Raw genomic sequence first — 16,948 nt, 5'->3', positions numbered from 1 at the left:
GTTTTGGGTCGCCCCTGTTTTTGTTGCAAGGTTCTCCAGGGCAGTCTGCTGCATGCAAAGTTTTACAGAAACCCAATGAAGCATGGGGAGAGAGGAAGGGAGGGACACACCAGGAGCACATATTAGATGAGCTTGTTTGTCATTCTGTATGCTATTTCATGAAGTGAACTATAAGAGTAAAGCCTTTTTTAGATGATGGCACAGGAGCGTTAAGAAAATGTCTCTCAATTCTGTAGGTTAATGCTATATTTTTCCAAGTGACTACTTTGCATACCAAACCAAAATAGTCTAAATCAGGCTAAATACACATTTGAAAAATCATTATTAAAGGCTTCTGCTGGTCTTGAAGTTTAAAATTCTTGAGTCCCTCCAAGGTAATCATACTAAAAATCTCTTTCAAACTCACACCTGTTACATTGTACTTCTGCACCACTACATTCCACAGCTCTGTTTTCAAAAGATCTTTCAATGTGTTTGTTTTTTTTAATTTCATAAGGTGTCAACAGTGAATGTGACCCTTCAGGCAGCATTGGCTCTCATTCTGTAAGTATTCTACCACTGCAGCTAACAATACATGTTAATAATTCATGTGCCTTTGCTGAAAGCATTCACTTCATTGCTCAAGTCCTGAAGCCTGCTCTTAGACCATGAAAGAATTGCATGAACTTATTTGCAGAGTAAGAGTGGCAATAAACTTTGTGTTTTGTTCTGTGACCATACAAGTGCAATTAACTGTTGAGGGTGGGAGGTTTTTTAATCTTTATATATGGAATATACGTACTGTTTATATCTTCTTGGTATGATAGAACACTAACATATACATCATGTATGCATATAAACCTATCCAAGACCGTCTGGTTCTGGGTTGCAACAGGCCATTTCAGCATCAAATTATTCTTGAAAAAAATATTATTTCTTTGTAACTGTTGCTATTCCACTATTATTGTTATTAATACAGTGATAGTTGTAATTGGTAGTATATTACCAGAAATCACAGTCATTGCCAAATGTGTGGCAAAGACCTAGATGGTAAATCAGACCGATGGAAGAAGTATCTATATAGGCTCATGTATACTGTTATGTGTACCTTCCACCAATAATGGAAGGAGTAAATATGAAAATTAATTATTATTTTAAAGTAAATTTGTTTTTTAAACTTTCTGCAAAACAGTTAATATTTTAGAGCAATTCTAATAAGGCTATAAAAGAATTGGAAAGTACATCCATTGAGGCATTTAGAATAAATTAGATACAGAAAAAATATGTAGGGTGGAACAATCCTGTGCTGATAGTATGAGACAAAAATCTAAGAAGTCTGAATCAGCCTCAGTTTCCACGCATCTGTAAAGGTCGGTAAACAGCCTGAGCTGTTAATAATAATAGGTTTTTCTTAGTACTAAAGAGCAGTATGTTTTTTTATGAAACAGATGAACCCATATTAACTCCTTTCTGTCATTAGGGCTATTGTCAATGCCTTCAGCATGTTGAAGGTCCTACCTGTAGTAAATGCAAACGACTGTACTGGAACCTGGCCAAAGAAAACCCTGAGGGATGTACAGGTATGGCTTCATGACATATTTCTTCAAGTTACAGAATGTGTTACATTCCTTTGAAAGTCATCTTTTTTTGCTGTCACCATCTTTGGTGCTCAGTGACTTTCACAACTCTGGTTAACAGCGTGGGTTTTGTGCTCCTTAATTGTAACACCAAATCACCCATGATACCAGCAGTTACTTTTAGAAATTAGACCATAATGTAATGAGTGCTTGCTAGTGCTGGACCAAGGTGTGCTCTGAGTTACAATGATGTGTACTTCATCCAGCCCTATGGCAGTTTTACTGGAGTGAGACGGGATTTCAGCCCTTAACACCAAAAGCAGAATTTGGCTCATTGTTTTGAGAAAAAGACGCTTTTTCGTTTATTGTCATCTCCTAGCTTGTAGAGGAATGAAAGGCCTTCTTGTGGCCTCAGTGTGACATGTTATAGATTATGTTTATAATAATACTGATCTGTTTGCAATTTTTAGTGTTTGCTAACAGCGAGTGTGTGTTTTTCAGGCAGATGATAATAATAATCTTAAAGATTAGAAAGGATTAAGATAAAACTCTTTAAAGATTTTTTTTCTTCCCAACTATTTCCTTTCTGACAGGTTCTACCACAACAGCCACCTAGATAGGATGAGTAGCCTTAGAGCTGATACCAATATCATTGAGTCTGACTCTAAATCTCTAAATAATACACAGTCTAAACATCTCCTCAGAGATTAATTACCGCACCCTTTATGTAATTAATCTTTTCTGCCTTCAGTCACAGAATCAATACAGGGTTTCACCAAACCTCTAAGTCACTGTAGCTCCTTCCCACAATATTTACTTCATTTATAATTCATATGGAGAGTTGAACTGGTCCCAAAGTAGCACTGCGGAATAGAAGGGTGCAGTCAGGCTGGAAAATGCTGTTTTGTATCAATTATGTGAATGTTGCTAAGAAAGAAAAGAAATGTAAATCCAAACTCAAGACTGTTTTTGTTAAACACAAGTTAGAACACTTTAAAGGACACCAGTAAATTACACATACATGGAAGTCCTCATTCTTTCTTTGCTTTTTCTTCTCACCTTGTGCCAGTATCCTTCTGCTGGTCTGAACCTTCCAGAGTAAAATCTGTCTTGTGGCACTATGACTCAAAATTGCAGATTCAGGGTGGTGGGTTTTTTTCCTGCAAAGTATCTTGGAAAGGTGAAATGCAGATTGTCTGTTTTTTCATCTGTGCAGCATGTCAGTGCGATGTGAGTGGAACACTAAGTGGAGTCGGAGAATGTCAGCAGGTAAAGTGAAATTAAAAGACAGACATTAATTAAATTGATTTTTGTAGAGATAAATTGTTGTAACATTTGGTAAGGTAGAAATGTTAGTCCTGACTATTGCTTTTGCACTTGAAGTGTTTGGTTTTATACAGCAAAGAAACAGTTTTATACATAAATTTTATATATCCTAGGAATGTATAAAAGATGTATACATTCTAAGGATGTATGACATTTCTGAAAATTTTTCATCATCTTGAATTTATATATTTTCTAATCTGTTCATTGCAGATGATAAATGACTGAAGTTATGTCCAGATAATATTTTTTGTTGAGATTTGAATGTTTTTCCTCTTTAGAATTAGAGGGAATTCAAAGTATTGAGAGATTAAAGTTCTGAAAAAGGTGCTGAAACATTTTTTATGAAATTGTTTTCTTCACAGGAAAATGGCCATTGTTACTGCAAACCTAATGTTTGTGGAGATTCCTGTGACACTTGTGAAGCTGGCTATTATGCTCTTGAAAACAAGAATTATTTTGGCTGCCAAGGTAAAATGAATAAAGGGCATCTCTAGTAGCACATTTGTACTTATAACAAAATTTGGTAGGCTGTATTTTAAAATGTGGATGTATCTGTTGAGTCACTTGTGTGCACAGCATTTTGCACTACTGCTTGTAATTGCTTGTAATCCATGTAACTACTCCTTTGCCTTCCAGAGGGAGAAACTACCAACTGTAGTTCCCAGTGGGGGTTTTGTTTTGCTTTGTTTTTTTGTGGCTCACTCATGAAGAAAAGTGTTCCCCTGAGTTCATTGTCCTTCACCTGCCTTCCAAGGTGCCTTATTTAACACCACTTAGTGCCTGAGGCTCCTCTGCCAAAGCCTGCAGTGAGGTCACACAAGGTGCTGCTGAAACTGCTATCTTATCAAACAAGATAACCGGGAGTCATTCCTCCTCTCGCTCCTCCCAAGTTGTGGGGCCAGGGATGATTGATTTTCCTGCAAGCATTACCTGTAAGAGTGGTAACTGTCTGTTCTGCTTAGCAGTTCTCTTAAGGCCTGCTGCTGCAATAAAACCCCTAAGATGTTATAACAGATACTAGCTTGATTTTTTTTTTTTTCAGGTATATTCGTGTACTGCTTTGACCCAGGGCTAAATGTGTTTTCAAGCAGAGGCAGATGTAGCTGCGGAGAAAGTGGTCCTTCTTCTGAAGGATACTTGCTCTGCCATGTGTTTTGAGTGGCCCGGCTGCTTCAGCAGTTCCCTTCCCTCCTTGTCCCCTCACTGTTTAGGTTTGTTAAAATTATCGAAAGCACTTTCACTGACTTCAGTGTGCTTTACAGCTCTTCAGGGCCGGTGCAGAGATTTATTTTTAAAGCACTGAAGTATGTTGAACAATCATTTAATATGTACAAAGTTAAAAATAATGGCCACTGTATCAAACGAAGCTTTCATACTGATGTGTCAACCAAGGAGCTAATGAAAGGGATCTGGTTTCACAAAGGTGTCAAGTACTTTAATTATCCTTGATTTTAGTGAGATTACTGGTGTTTAAAGTCTTAGAAAACAGGATGCTTTTATGCTATGATGTAAATATGTGATTAGGAGCTTTCAACCTTTCAATTCAGCTTGAAATTTTAAACCTAGGCATACTTGTTCCTTAGTATGATGTATTATACCTCGTTACTAGAGGTGTCCTTTAGTTTGTGTCACAAGTCCTGTCTCCTGTAGAAAGTCATTCAATATTGTCGTCTAGTATTGGTTAAAAATATGCATAAGCTATTATATGAATATGTATGTTCTTGTTGTGTGCAATTTTTGTAACATAAATTAAATATTGGGGTACCAGACTCTGAAAGACTAACATTTTACAATTTTGCTGTTAGATTTTTGTTTTGGTTTTGGTTGTTGTTGTTTTTTGCAATAATTATTCATCATGATATTGCTGTAGGAATTCTGACTTACTAGCAAAACATTTCAATGAGTGTTCCACAGAAATGTAGTCCTGCATTTAGTAATGTGGCATGGCTTATTACTTGTGATTTTTTTTTAAAGTGGCTTTTGTCACATTCCAAGGAGAAATAAAGAAAACAACCGTGAACATGGGAGGCCAGAAATAATTGCAGCTTATACATGTGTGTTATCATGTGTTTGAAAGTGAGGGGAGTTGAGCCTGAAGGGCTCCAGAAGGAGGAAACAAGTCATTAATGGTATTTAATTAGTGGAAGCGAGGTATGTTTTCTGATAACTTTTATCACTTTTTTTCTGATGGGTTATTTGATTTCTGCTCTTTGCCTGACAGGCTGCCAGTGTGATGTTGGGGGATCCCTCAGCTCGATGTGTGCCGGGCCCTTGGGTGGCTGCCAGTGCAGGGTGCACGTCGTAGGGACGGCCTGTCAGGAGTGAGTTCATTTGAAACTGCCCACAAGTCCCTTGCTATACTTCCGCGTGAGATTCTGGATGTGTTGATAAATAAGCTGGTAAATTGTATTAGCTATTGATAATAATTTTTCTGTGCAGTTTTCTTCTTTTACTTTAATAAGATTTTTTAATTTGTTTCCTTAAATAACCAGTATCTGTTTTGCAATAGTATTGCATATGTATCTATACATCTATCAAGAGTTATATAGGAAAACATGTAAGCTGGAAAACCTTCTGGAAAGAGAATTCTTATTACATCCATCTTATTAGCTGCTATCAGGATTCCTCAGTAGTCAGTAGGTCACCTCCCTTCCACTAATTTATGCTCTTAGATGTAGACCATACGGTGACGGGTAATTCTTTGTTGGTTTTTTTTCTCCTTGAAAGGCCTGAAAAAAACTACTTTTTCCCTGATCTGCACCACATGAAGTTTGAGATTGAAGATGGTATTACTGTCAATGGAAAGGAAATTCGGTTTGGCTATGATCCTCAGGAATTTCCTAGCTTCAGTTGGAGAGGGTATGCGCAGATGTCCTCTATACAAGTAAGCTGGTATTTTGCTCAAGGCTTTGAGGAGAAAACATAGGTGTGTGGTATTTATGTCTCTACGGTACTGCTATGTGTGTGCAAGGTCATGTAGGAGCCAGGAGAAAGGGTGGAATCTCACTAATCTGAACCCTTTGGTGCTGTATCGCTGTTTGAATTAGTGAGTGTTGGTATTATTGTAAGATAATTGCTTGTGCAAACATGTGTTCTGTGAGAAATACACATTTTGTTATCTATTTAAAGAACAGAACTAATAGCTTTAAAGTCTATAATACTAAGTGCAGAATTTCTTGTCAGGCCAAGGACAGCAGAAACATAAGAAAATTGATGCTTGGCTAAATAATTTGAATTAAACAATTCTGTGGCAGACTGTGTCCTTAAGATTTTCATGTACTATCACAGTACTGTCACTAAAGTCCTCTTACACTTGCAACTTACATTGGGCGAGGAAGAGAAAGACAACTTTTATTAGGAATGATACCTTCACATTAAAGCAAACAGGAGAATGTGTAATTCAGTAAGGGAAGCTGTGAGCAGGAGCATATTGGCAACATTTATTTTAGCCTTATGACAGTCTACAAATAAACTAAACAACAGCAGAGGGAATAAGTAAATCACAGGGAGAAAATCACCATAATTTAATTGTGTGAGAAGGCACCTCTCTGACTTTGGACTGACAAGTGAACGAGGATTTAAAACAGTATGTTTGAGCAATAAATGGGATTTCCTTACGCTTCTAAAAGTAGTGTTCTGGTATTGTTGTGGCCAGCCTCTGTAAGTTGTCCAAGGACTAATGAATCACTATAGACTGAGGCACAAGCACATAACCATTGCATAAGCATAGTGATTTCCTTTCTGTTCTTCATTTTCACTCTTTCCTATTTGTTCTTTTGGTTGTTTTGTTTTTTTTTTTATCCCAGAGCTCATATTTGTTGGATCTTCAGAACTACGCCACATTCATAAATGAAGGCAACTCTCCACTAGCTCAGATTTCTTAACTTCTGATTTCTAACTCACTGCTTTTTGCATTTCATATCCAGTGACATTTTATGAAGAGGTAGTGAAAGGTTTTAGTCTCTAATCTTGCTAAAAGTGCGGATTATTTTGCTTACCTGAATAAAGCTTTTCACTCAGGTAAGAAAGCCAGCTCCAGCCCTCCTTAGTTAGATCCTTGCATAACTGAGATAGATAGTCTCACACTTTTCATTTCAAGGAACTTTTCTAATTTTGACCTAGCTTTTATGTGTCTTCAGGACCCTGAAAAAAGCCTCCTGACCTTTATTTTGCAGAAGACAAACAGTGTTAACCATGTCTACCACACACAAGGCTAGTGTAACAACTTTTTGTTAAAAGAAACCATTTCAATACAATTAAAAATTTTCAAGGTGAAATGAATAAGCTCTGTGTGACCTCAGCCCTGTAATGCTACCGACATGAGTGTTTCATTATAGACTGAGAAGCTGACAGTCGGGCTCAGATTTTAAAGCAGTGGCCAGAGTGGCCTAAGTTTGTGACAGAGGTCAAAGAACAATTTCTCCCCACTCCCTGCCTTTGCTTGAATCCAGACACCAACATCCCTTCCTCCCTCACTTCTCACATCCCTCTTTCTCTGCCTTCACTGTGTCTTCTAGATGCTCCATAAAATCTTAGAAACCATTTTGATAAATCTCCTGAAGCATGTTTATTTCTTTTGCCTTTTCTTTTTTGTTCATATCTATTTTTCAAGTGTTCCCTCAGTGCCTGTCTTACCCATGTGGTATCCTTCAGAAGCTGTCCTCCATTTAAAGCAACACTTGTAAAATGTTGCCTGCTTGTCTGTATTTTCCATTCTGGTCCACTGCCCTTCTGCAGTTACCTAGATTTTAGCTATGCAGTCTCTCAGCTATGTAGATCGCTCGGCTGGGCCATATGTCTATCTTTGCTTTCTGCTTTGCATTTCTATTAAGAAGGCAGATGTCTCTGTGATGATGATGACAAGATTGAGGAATACACATTCAGAGAAGCATATGGGAGCTGGCAGTCTTGCATTTATTGTAGCTTCTAGGAGTAAGAGAAAATGAGGCTTTGTGCTCCTTTCTCAAGTATATGGAACAGAGAAAACCTTTGTGCATTTGGGGAAACAGAATGGACCACAGCGGTGGGGAGGTCACCACACAACAGGCATCTTTGAAAGGGCCAGTCAGTTGATTGTGTTGGGTGAACTGGTGGGAGTGGGAGCTTTAGTATTTAGGATGAAAAGAAGGAAGCCAAACCCTTGAGGTTGCACCATTTCTTATTTTTCCTGGTCCGCCACCAACCGCTGAACATGTCTCTGCCAGTTCTGTGGCTCTGCAAACTAAATAATGGGGTCTGTGTGAATGCAGCCTCCTGTGGGCTCAAGAACTGCATGGCTCCAGAGGTTCAGCTCTAGGGCAAAGACGCATGCATGTTATCACATCTCTAAGAAACTACAGGATGTGGTGGAGGAGCAGAAGTTTCAGTGATGGTCTGAGATGTCTGCACGCTGTGGAGCGTTGTGTATGATCTCAGACTAGGATCTATGGTTCTGGCCTGTTCCTTTGGAATCCAGGAATAGGAATGACTCGATACCATATGCCTTCTTCATGGCACGGGAGAGGAGGGTAAAATACTGTCCATGTGTCAAGGTGCAACATCAACACATTAGTTCAGCTGCTCTGTGCCTTTATGGATAAGCTATTATTCAGTAACAGTTTTATTTCACAGGAGGTTTTGTTCTATATTCTTTTGTAAGCTGCCTGAGGCTTTCTTTTCTGTTATGGAGTTTGTCTTTGCCGAATGGTTTTTCTTTCTCTGGGTGCTAATAACAAATAATATACTTTCCTTTCCTCCTTTTCCCTTTCTTTTTATTTTTCCCAGCCAGAGGTGGTTGTGCCTATCACTGTGGCTTCCCCTAAGCTCTTCCACCTAGTCCTCCGCTATGTCAGCCTGGGCTCAAAAAGCTCTAAAGGGAAGATCTCAGTTGCTGAGGGAAAACATTTTGGCACTAATTATACTTGTAAGTGAATTAATTTTCTCACTAGGCTTGCCTGTCTTCTGTCGTATACCAACATTGCCATTCCACTATATACTTGTTTGCATGTGCATTTTTCTTGTAGGACTTTAGTATGGTGCTTGCATGGCTTCTAACTGTTCCTCTGTTCAGCACTTTATGGCTGTCTTTGTTTATTAACTTCCATTTTTCAGAATGAAGTGAGGATAACTTTGAATGTGGAAAAATCAAACCACTACTTATTTCGCATTATCCTGAGGTATATTAACCCTGGAGGTGAAATATTATCTGGTCGCATATCTGCTTGTCAATCTCAGCCTGAAACAGGTAGGTGCAACTCAACAGTGCAACAGATCAGATGGATGGTAGGACAGAGGAGCCTTTTCAAGATGCACCTAAGTCCAATTTGTAATGTCGCTTAAAGTGCATCACTTTTAACAAGTGTCGATGCTTTTGTGCTTTCCTAATATACATTGGAGTGTAATTGATGTGGCTGTGTTTGCATGAAACCCCTGCTTACAGTATTTGTTTTTTCAAATGTTTGCCAAACTCTGTACTTTCAGTTCTGCACTTGGAAGCTCTGAACTGTGTGTTTTATGAAGCTTTTAAAGAAGGCTAACAGCACTTATTTTGGTTTAGTTGCCTTTAATATTTCAGTTTAAAGGTGGCTTCTGCCTTCATTCCATGAATAACATTTATTTAATGATGAATCCAACCTACCAAGTTAGCTCTGATTACAGACCTCAACAGCATGTGATGCCTTTTGGGCCCTGATAAAAGATAAGTACTCCATATCCTTTGAATGGTAGAGGCATATCAAGCCTATATGCAGAATTATCTTTTATTATGCCTAACCTCAACATACTGATGGGAGATAATGGAGTTTAGTCATAGATCCTTTTAGTAATTATGAGGAGACAAAACTGAAGACTTCACAGATACCACTCAGCAGAGTGGCAGTTGTTTGTGGTCATGCCTGGCTTATATTGCCTGGCAGGCAGGGAACCAGCTTTTGCCTGGGTCCAGGGGCTTCAAAGCGGAAACCTTTAATATTCATAACAATTGATCCTTATGACTTTTCTTTGATAAAACATACCGCAGCTACATTTCTGTTCTACATCATCTCTGCCCAGAAGTTACTGTCAGTTGCTATGTGTAACTAAACATCTTAGATGCTACTGAGAACCTCCAGTATCTGAAATATTTGGCTGAAAGTTGCATGAGAACAGGCCCTGTGTGAGCTGAACACATTGTGAGTCAGTGCAGAGACAGGTTGAATGGAAAATAATGGAAGGGGAAAGTGAAGAAGTGAGCATTTCAGAATATTGCAAAACTGGCCGTTACAGGGGCAGAACTCTGCTTTTCTGAACCAATTTCCCCAAGACTAGCAAGAACAAAGACAACAACCACTGCATTGCTCTGTAGCTTACTGTGTGTGCTCAAATGCACTGTTAATATATACTGACAGAAAAGCCTTGATCAACTTCTCTTAGACCAAGTTTAATGGATGAAGTGATTACTACAGCATACTAAGCAAGTAGGGACATTTTACACAGTCCCTTATTTCATTATTTGTTTTTTTTTCTTGCTGGCAGGGGCTGCTCAGAGCAAAGAGTTTGTCTTCTCACCCAGTAAGGAGCCAGCTTTTGTCACAGTCCCAGGAAAAAGCTCCACAGAGCCTTTCTCACTGGTTCCAGGCACATGGACCATCAGTATAATGGCAGAGGGGGTCTTTTTGGTAAGAAAACAATTGAGGAAAACAAGTGCTTGAAGGCTGTCATGATAGTATTGCTCTGGAGTAACTTGCTGGGAAGAACCCTGCAAGCAATTGAAATTCAGCACCAGTGAAAAGAGTACAGCAGCAGAATAATGTTATGAAAATTTACAGTTCTGCCTCTGATTTAATTTTTTGTCTTCTCTGACTTTCACCTGCTTTAGTTTTCCTGTGCTTACAGACTTTAAGTCTATCTGGAATCTGTACATTCAAAGGATAAAGTAATACTAACTTACAGCACAATTTGTTGAGCATAAATGCTCACAGAATTTCGTAATGCTTATACATATCTTTATGTCATATCTAAAGTTTGACTCATCCACAGGTGACCAAGGCCTTAGTTTCTTAACAAAGATTCTTCAGAAAAGTATTACAAGATGGGCTGTGTGATTAGAAGGTCATTTTCTAAATGTTTTTATCCTCTCATCACTACTCTCAGTCACTGAAAACCAAAAATTTTCTGACAGCAGTTCTGAGAATTTGCTATAAAAAGACAAATTGTTTGAGGTGATCATGTATGAAAAACCTTAAACATGTATGGTCACAAAGACAGCATATTGAAACTCATATATATCTTGTATAGGGTTAATAAGTAGCCAGTATCTTTAGTCATTCAGCCTGGGGCTCTGTTAAATTTATGGAATACCACATAAAATGTTACTAAAGAGCTTGCAACCATATTTCTTGCTGACAGTGACAGTACTTATTGTGCCTGGGTTTTTATTTTTACTAATACCTCTGAAAAGGAATTTATTCATGATCTTAGCCCAACATATTCTCACAATACCAGTTTTTATAAGTAAGCTCTAATATGTTAATTTAAGTAGGCGAGACAGAGCAAAAATACACCAGCTTTTGAAGCACAGCTTAATAGATTACATGGAATATTTTTATAGTCATCTGGGATTTGTGAATCTCCCCTGTGGAGTCACAAACAGTTGAGTTGTGTGCAATGGGGATTGCACTCATAGGTGAAAATCACGCTCAGCTGGCTGTGTGTGACCAAGTTGTGGGGAGGCTCTTTTATGAACGCTGTCTTGTACAACACGTGATGGGAGAGTGCCTTCAGAGTTACCCTGCTTACAGGGCAGCTGCCTTCGTCCCATCCCTATGAAGATATAAATAGAGTGAGGGGGACACATTCTGATGTTACTGGCCCATGTAACAACAAAAAAATTCCATGTCTTGCAGATATCCTCTGTAAAAATTATTTATGTGGTTGGTTTTGTTCATTGCTGCATTGTGAAAGGCTAGAGATGTTCCTTTTGTAATTTTCTATATGATTTTGCATTTGTTTCATTCTTTGTTCTTAGGATTATATGGTGCTGTTACCTCGTGATTACTACGAAGCATCCATCTTGCAGATACAAGTTACAGAGCCTTGCACCTACTCAGGATATGCTTCAACAGAACAGTCAGTATATATGCTACAGAATAAACTAGCGCCTAGCAGTATTGTATTATTATCCGGCTGCACTTGAAAACAATAATAATCCTGTGTTTTGTTTGTTGTTTTTTTTGTGCATGTAAGCTGCTTGCTTTATCAGCATTTGCCATTGGGCACATTTTCCTGTGTCCTTGGTTCAGAGGCAGTGTATTTGAGACATGGGGGAGAATACAGAAGAATACCTGTGCGACAGCCAACTCCTGATCAACCGCTGATGACCCATATCAGTGGAAGAGAGGTCAGATTCCTGCCTGCTAATTATGGTCCCGTCTGTACTGTTGACTATAAACCTACGGGACTAAAATGGTTGCAGATTTACAGCTCAGGATTTGCAGATCTGTAACACATCCCTAAAACAGACTCTGTGCCAAGTTCTGCATTTTATACAGAACTGTAAATGGATCAGTGGAGGCCAATTTATAACTGACTAGAGTAGACATTTCGCTCTGACAAAAGTATTTTATTAAATAAAAATCCCGCTGCTTTAGGCATACTGGCTTGTTAAGCATACTGTTTAATTGCAGCAGAAATGACATAATGGTTTGTCAGCAGAAGTGGTGTACGTACATCACTCTAAATCTCTAAGCTCTTTTTTTTTTTTTCTTAAATAGCTATACTTATGTAAAATATTTGCTTTACTAAAAAAAGAAGCAGAAGCAATTATGCCACTGCTGTAGGTCCATTGAGAGAGAAAAGTATGTTTTATGAGATGAAAAATTATGCTAGAAACGTGTTCGGTAAAAATAAGGTATTTTATCAAGTACCTGATAATTACATGTAAAGTGATTATGCCCTCTATTGGGGGTGCTTGGATATTGCTTTTAGAAATATAAAATGTAACAAGAATATTTACAGGCCACAGGCCCTGGTGCTTCATCACTGATGCATGTGCAAAACTTGACTGCTATGAATAATTACAGTGAAGTCAAGAGGGGTGTTGACAGAATTACTTACATGTTTAAGTGTTCATAGCCAAAGGAAATATTGAGAAAAACAGTTTAAATTTGAAAATAATTATATAGCCAACTGTAGCAAAAGCATGTATAACCATGTAGCTTTTCATGCAACTGCTTCGAAGTATCTTGCATCCAATATTGTGTTGAACAATTTGTGCAGGTAAATTAAAATTCGATGCTTCAGAAAGTGGCATAGGCTGTTTGTTGTTTGCTGGAGAAGGTGCTTTCATTTTTTGTAGGGAATCGATATACAGCGCTGCTGTAGTCTGGAAATATTTTTTCAGTGGAGAAGTAGATTCAATTTTTATATGTTATTAAAGATAGCTTAGAGATGAGAGTGGCAGTTTTGTTGTACCATTAAAGTTTCCTTGCTGGTACATTCTGCTGGGGAGAAGAGAGAGAATAACATACGCATTTCCTAGGCTTATTTTAGAGCCTTCCTAGAACTGTTATAATGGCAACCGTTTCTTGAACTTGGTTGACTCTTATTAGTGGATGAAGTGATATTTCTAAGCATTGCTTCCATTCTGCTGGATGTCATTTGCTGAGACATTACAGGATTAGCCCTGGACTAATGCTGAATGGCTGGCTTGCAGGGCAGGAAGAGGGAGCTTCCTGCAAGAAAGAGAAAGAAATCTAACAGCTTTTCTCTATTTCAATGATCTTGACCTAGGTCAATTTACAGATGATCATAAATGTTCCTCAAGTCGGTCGCTATGTTCTGATTTTTGAATATGCCAATGAAGAGGATCAGTTATATACTGCTGAGGTAACGGTACATAGCCCTGGACCTGTCACTGAAGGCAGAGTAAGAATATATAGTTGTAAATACAGGTAAGAATTCCTGAAGTAACCATTAAATGATTAAATAAGCGTTTGGGATTTAATTATACTTCTAATGTTTTGGAATCCGTTCTGTAGATTGTTTGAATTTTAGTGTGATTTAAAAGCAATTGCATGATTCTGTGAGTATTGTACAGATTTTTAATTCTCTCTGTGCAATCAGCTCAGTGAATACTGCTACTGCTTCAGTGAACTGTGTTTCTGTACAAAGGTTACTTTTTTATATGCATTTATAAATCCTTATAAACTATTAATCTCCAAGTCCAGTGGGAGAGCATCACTGTTGTTGGCTGCAGATGCCTGCACTGTTTTTATTTAGTTAAAATCGTGTCCAAGGGTTTTGGCTATAAAAAATGTAACAGCCAGCTTTACAACATATTCCCACCGTTTCTAACAAGATCTGCTGAAGAAGTATAAAGCCGTCTGGCATTCTGAGTGTAGCCATCTTCTGGCTGTTAGGCTGTAGGCAAGGTCTTCAGCCAAATGCTTCTTTGACCTTGTTGTCTACTGAGGTTACTGCAGATGTTGCTGCTCGAGAGATTTTGTCTGCCCTGAGGGAGATTGTCTTGACACTTGAGCATTTCAGCTTATGATTCAAATTAGGATTGTGAACATGCAGATGCTTGTACCCTTGGGAGAGCCTACCCAGTGCCAGGGGACTGCAGATGTCTGTCCTTCTTTCCCGTGAGCCAAGTGTTTGGCAGACTCGAGGCTTAGGGATATTCAGGATGAAATTGCCCAGTAAGAAAAATCATTCTCATCAGCACGTTTGTGATACAGAGCAAAGCTATGTGGAACAGTGACTGTCAGGTTATTGCTGGGGAAAGCTCTTATTTTAGCCTGTTAACACTTTGAGCCCCATACTACTTGCTATAAATCTTCCATTTTATTGCCTTTTTTTCCCCAAAAACACATTTTATGGGCCAATGTTGAACATACTTGTTTGTTCATGTGATACACTAAGAACTTGCTCATGAAGATACAAAGAAAGCCTGTGCTACTTCAATGTAGCAATGCAGAAAATCCCTTTTGTGGCCATTCTGCATGCAGCTAATGGTCACGTTGCAAGTAAGTTGTGTGACACCTAGCCTAAGCTGGAAGCTACAAGTCTCTTCTGTTAAAAATTGCATCAAGAATTACATAGTGAGGTACATGCAGGTAAGAGTCACTTATATAATCAGGAATATATTGTTCCAGGCCTTCTGACAGCTCTGTAAGTTTGATTATTCCCAATAAAACATCGTAAGAGCATAAAACATTGCAAGCTTCCAATGAATCACAAATAAGGGACTTACATTTCTCCAGTCTTAAATGTCCTTAGCCCTGAGCTGACCTTATTTCTGAGCTGCGCTGTAAACAAGAGTGAAAATTCCACATTCTCTGGTTCATAGCGGAGAAACAGAGAAACAGTTGTGTAGTGGTTACAGCTTCTCACCCATGGCATGCTGGCTGGCACAGCTGAGCAGAAGTGCAGAAGAAAGAAAAGAAATTTTTCAAATTAAGAAATTATTCAAAGACTTTAGCGAGAACTTCCTCCTAGCATGTATTTGCCTTTACCAAAAATGCACAGCCCATCTAAGGTAGTCAGTAAGAGGCAAACCAACATTTTTTTCACTTGTACTGAGGAGTCTCTCAGTGTACGGAATAGCTTCCTAAAATCAAGGCTGGCCCAACTGCCATTGTGTGGTGGGAGCTGCTGATCCACACCATCAGTGGCACGTGGCAGTAGTGGAAAGCAGCAGCCGGTGTGTGCTGGCACCTCAAGGAGCATGGCCCAGGCACAGATGTAACACACCATGTTACACAGCATGGAAACCTCTACAGTTGGCATGTATGTGTATCTTTGTTCACATCCTACTTAAAACAGTAGCTCAAATGGATATCAGAGCTGAAGGTCTGGAGGTCTGGGTAGGTCAACCTACAAAGGACAAGTAGTATTTTGTACGTGGTACATCCTTTGTCTCACTAGCGAGGATACTGCATGTTCATCAGTGGCCAAAGGTAGTTACTGACGAACCAGCAGGGTGGATAGGCACCAGTGGTGAGGCTAGCCGGAAGCTAGGCAGCTGAGCTAGGCAATAGCCTCAACACAGGGCAATGCCAACACGCTCATTTTTAAACCTGCTTTCTGTCTTAGTTTCCTTTGTCGCAGTGTTGTAGTTGATGACAGGAATCGCATTGCAGCCTATGACCTTCTGTCAGATACAACGATACATATTAAGGCATCATCAATTAATTTTCTTCTGGTAAGTTTCTATTTTATTTTCCCCTTTTGTAATACTCATTCCCTGAGTGGGTAAAGAGACACTGTATGGTAATGTATGAAATGATGTATATTAGATGCTTGAAGATGTTTCTTTATATATACTCAGAGAATACTGAGGCAAACTTGATCAGTTCCAAAGACAAACAGAAATGTGGCTTTCCTGGAAAGAGTTTGTACAACTGTCTTGTGCTTTATTTCAGTTCCCCTCTTTCTTTTCTACATGTAATCTTTAAATGAAAAATCTTCTGGTAGCTTTTATACTTCATGATTTTTATAATTTTTTTTCCTTAGCTTTCACTTTTTTTAATCCTCAAAACCCACGTGGGTTTCTTACTAAATTTGGCTAATAAATGCATTCATTTCAAGTATCAAATGCATTCATTAGCTATGTAACTTTTAAATATTTTGAATTAAAAGCCTTCGCTGACCTCTTTTGGCCACACTAGGAATACATTTTTCTGTATACAGTTTTCTTCTGTTTTGTTTGTTTTCCATTTTAGAAACACAAGGTGAATTACAGAGTCGATTAAAACCTAGAGTTGAAACCCTGCTATAAACGAACAGTAGTTTCATGGAAGTGTTAGGATTAACAACCAATATGCTTTTTCCATGTCATGAGGCAGTGTTCAGTGTGAACAAATACCATTCAAATTGTTAGCTCCCTGCAGTGATTGCTGTGCTAGCAAGATGTGTATCCAAAAAACGTTGGTTGATATTGTTAGTTTGTATCTCCATATGTGGAAGTCTCTTGTGCTAAAAAACTCTTTGTTTTTTGTTTCTAAATTCCAGTTTTCATTCTCTGAAAAACTTGCTGCAAGGTAAATGTCAGTATTCTCTTGAGATACAGGAACTATTTCCCCCATGTTGAATGTAGAGACTGTACT

The 16,948-nt window shown here is 38.5% G+C and overlaps 1 protein-coding gene across 1 annotated transcript in view; it reads left to right on the top strand.

Annotated features, from left to right (window-relative positions):
• LAMA3 (laminin subunit alpha 3) overlaps positions 1–16,948 on the top strand; it is a 122,857-nt gene that overhangs the window by 42,600 nt on the left and 63,309 nt on the right. Inside the window, exons 16-27 of the mRNA XM_055705748.1 lie at positions 497–543; positions 1,460–1,559; positions 2,773–2,825; positions 3,245–3,350; positions 5,104–5,203; positions 5,610–5,766; positions 8,973–9,105; positions 10,374–10,516; positions 11,866–11,966; positions 12,084–12,237; positions 13,629–13,789; positions 15,936–16,044. Of these exons, the coding sequence (XP_055561723.1) occupies positions 497–543; positions 1,460–1,559; positions 2,773–2,825; positions 3,245–3,350; positions 5,104–5,203; positions 5,610–5,766; positions 8,973–9,105; positions 10,374–10,516; positions 11,866–11,966; positions 12,084–12,237; positions 13,629–13,789; positions 15,936–16,044 (1,364 nt within the window). The remainder of the gene's footprint in view (positions 1–496; positions 544–1,459; positions 1,560–2,772; positions 2,826–3,244; positions 3,351–5,103; positions 5,204–5,609; positions 5,767–8,972; positions 9,106–10,373; positions 10,517–11,865; positions 11,967–12,083; positions 12,238–13,628; positions 13,790–15,935; positions 16,045–16,948) is intronic.

The sequence above is a fragment of the Falco cherrug genome, chromosome 3 (assembly GCF_023634085.1).
Source record: "Falco cherrug isolate bFalChe1 chromosome 3, bFalChe1.pri, whole genome shotgun sequence".
Taxonomy (NCBI): domain Eukaryota; kingdom Metazoa; phylum Chordata; class Aves; order Falconiformes; family Falconidae; genus Falco; species Falco cherrug.
This window is presented reverse-complemented; position numbering and strand designations above follow the sequence as displayed.